The sequence below is a fragment of the Eucalyptus grandis genome, chromosome 7 (assembly GCF_016545825.1).
Source record: "Eucalyptus grandis isolate ANBG69807.140 chromosome 7, ASM1654582v1, whole genome shotgun sequence".
NCBI classification, from domain to species: Eukaryota; Viridiplantae; Streptophyta; class Magnoliopsida; order Myrtales; family Myrtaceae; genus Eucalyptus; species Eucalyptus grandis.
Window position 1 is genome coordinate 45,660,402 of NC_052618.1, and position 1,849 is coordinate 45,662,250.

Consider the following 1,849-nt stretch of genomic DNA (forward strand, 5'->3'; position numbering starts at 1 on the left):
GAGTCAAGTAGGGTTGTATCCTTTGTTGGTTGTTTTCCTGTAAGCCTTAGTGGTGGCTTCTCCTATTCCAAAGTAGTATAATATGGGCAGGTGGATCATCTTGTAAGTCTTGATGATGAACTTCATCAATCCTAATCTTCTTCCTCGGTTGGTGGTGTGTCCTATATGCTGTGGTTCTGATTGTATTCTATCTCGCTTTTGCATTCATCCGTTGCCATCCATTCTTATACACTCTGACATCATCCACTATCACTCAAACCAACAATCGCCTCCCCCTACAGATCGTTTGGTAGGTTTATTAGGTGTGATGTTTTTTAAAGAAAATTAACAATCAAGATGTTTTGAGAAGGATCTACATCTCGGAGATGGAGAGGAAAACAGCCCCGTGAATAATTATTTCTGTTTCGCTGAACAGATCATTTTACGACACGCATCATCCCTTGAACAATTAATGGAAGTCCAACGAACACATGGAAACTGCAGAGATATTAAACGATCTGTCTGAAGACCATTTTATTAGTTTTCCTCACGAGGACCACACATAGCACAAGCATATTCCTTTCACTATAGACACATTGTGAAACATGTTCAAACATACATAACATCAAAATCAACGGAGACAGCAAACCAGTGCATATAAATATTAAATCCAGTTGCTTGGTTTCAGCTAGGCCTGCGCCTGAGCCTGAGCCTGTTCCATGAGGTGAAGATCCATGTCCTTGCTGACATGGACGCAGAACTGGAGCAGCGAGTAGGGCTCAGTCACCTCCTCGCTCAGCTTCTCGTACTCGAGCGTCCAGTGGACGACGCTCCCGCCTCCTTCCTTGGGCGTGGCCTGGACGACGAGGACAAAGTTCTTGTACAGCTTCATCAGGTCGCCTTCGATCACTCTGAACGTCGTCGAGTTCTTCTCGTCATCTATGGCTTCTATCACCTCCTTCGCAACCTTAGTCTCTCCATCTGCGAAGTTCATTGGACGCAATAGGTTTAGTTATCAGACAAAGCCCATTTCATCAGTATTATTTGAATATGTACCATGGGTATAGCTCCAGGAGACGACGGATCCGGCCTTGCCCCAGTCACCGTCGTGCAGATCGACACCGTGGATCTTATCAGTGGACATGTTCGAGATGTGGTGGGGCCGGCAGCTGAAGACGTCGTGAAACTTGTCGGCCGGAGCCCTGATCTCCAAGTCTATCTCCATCTTCCCGTGGACTGTCATTCTCTCTCTCTCTCTCTCTCTCTCTCGCGTGTTAGATCCAGAGTGATCAAACTGATACAGTGATAGCATGTGCGCTTTTACCTTGTGATGGAGGGAGTGATACGAATACCTTGAGGCGTCGCTTTATATACACAAGTACACATTAATATCTTTGTGCCACATTGACATCTATACTTAATAAATTCAATTATAATCTTTTTTTTAAGAACATCATGACTCACGTTAAGCTGGAATCATTGGGCCGGCACCAGTACGTCATGTCGCGACCAATTTTTCGGGGTTTAAATCATCTAGGATTTTGGCTAATGGATTGTTAAGCCTAGACTTAACTCGAGCTCTCCCAAGCCCATACCACCGCGACTTTAGGTTCAAGTTTTTTAACATGCAAATGGATTTTATCTAGGAGTCGCCACTAATCTATTTTTGGTGGGTCGATTAGAAACCCAAGCAAAGTAATGGGAGTTTTACTTTACTCCTACGAACCAGAGATTATGAATTCGGGACTTGGTTACGCTAGACTTTTCTAACGCCCTTTCGGTACCTTTCTATTTTATTTCAAAGAAAATGTTTTGCAGGCAGCTTGGATTGATTTTAAATTTATTTCCCTAACATGTGAGGTGATCATGC

The 1,849-nt window shown here is 43.8% G+C and overlaps 1 protein-coding gene across 1 annotated transcript; it reads right to left on the reverse strand.

Moving 5' to 3' along the window:
• Window positions 1–486: 486 nt before the first annotated feature.
• LOC104453697 (MLP-like protein 28) lies at window positions 487–1,265 on the reverse strand. Its single transcript, XM_010068307.3, has 2 exons — window positions 1,036–1,265; window positions 487–960 (listed from the first exon to the last, which is right to left on the reverse strand). The coding sequence occupies exons 1-2, from the start codon at window positions 1,220–1,222 to the stop codon at window positions 668–670; spliced, it is 480 nt and encodes a 159-aa protein (XP_010066609.1). The 5' UTR covers window positions 1,223–1,265; the 3' UTR covers window positions 487–667.
• Window positions 1,266–1,849: the final 584 nt, after the last annotated feature.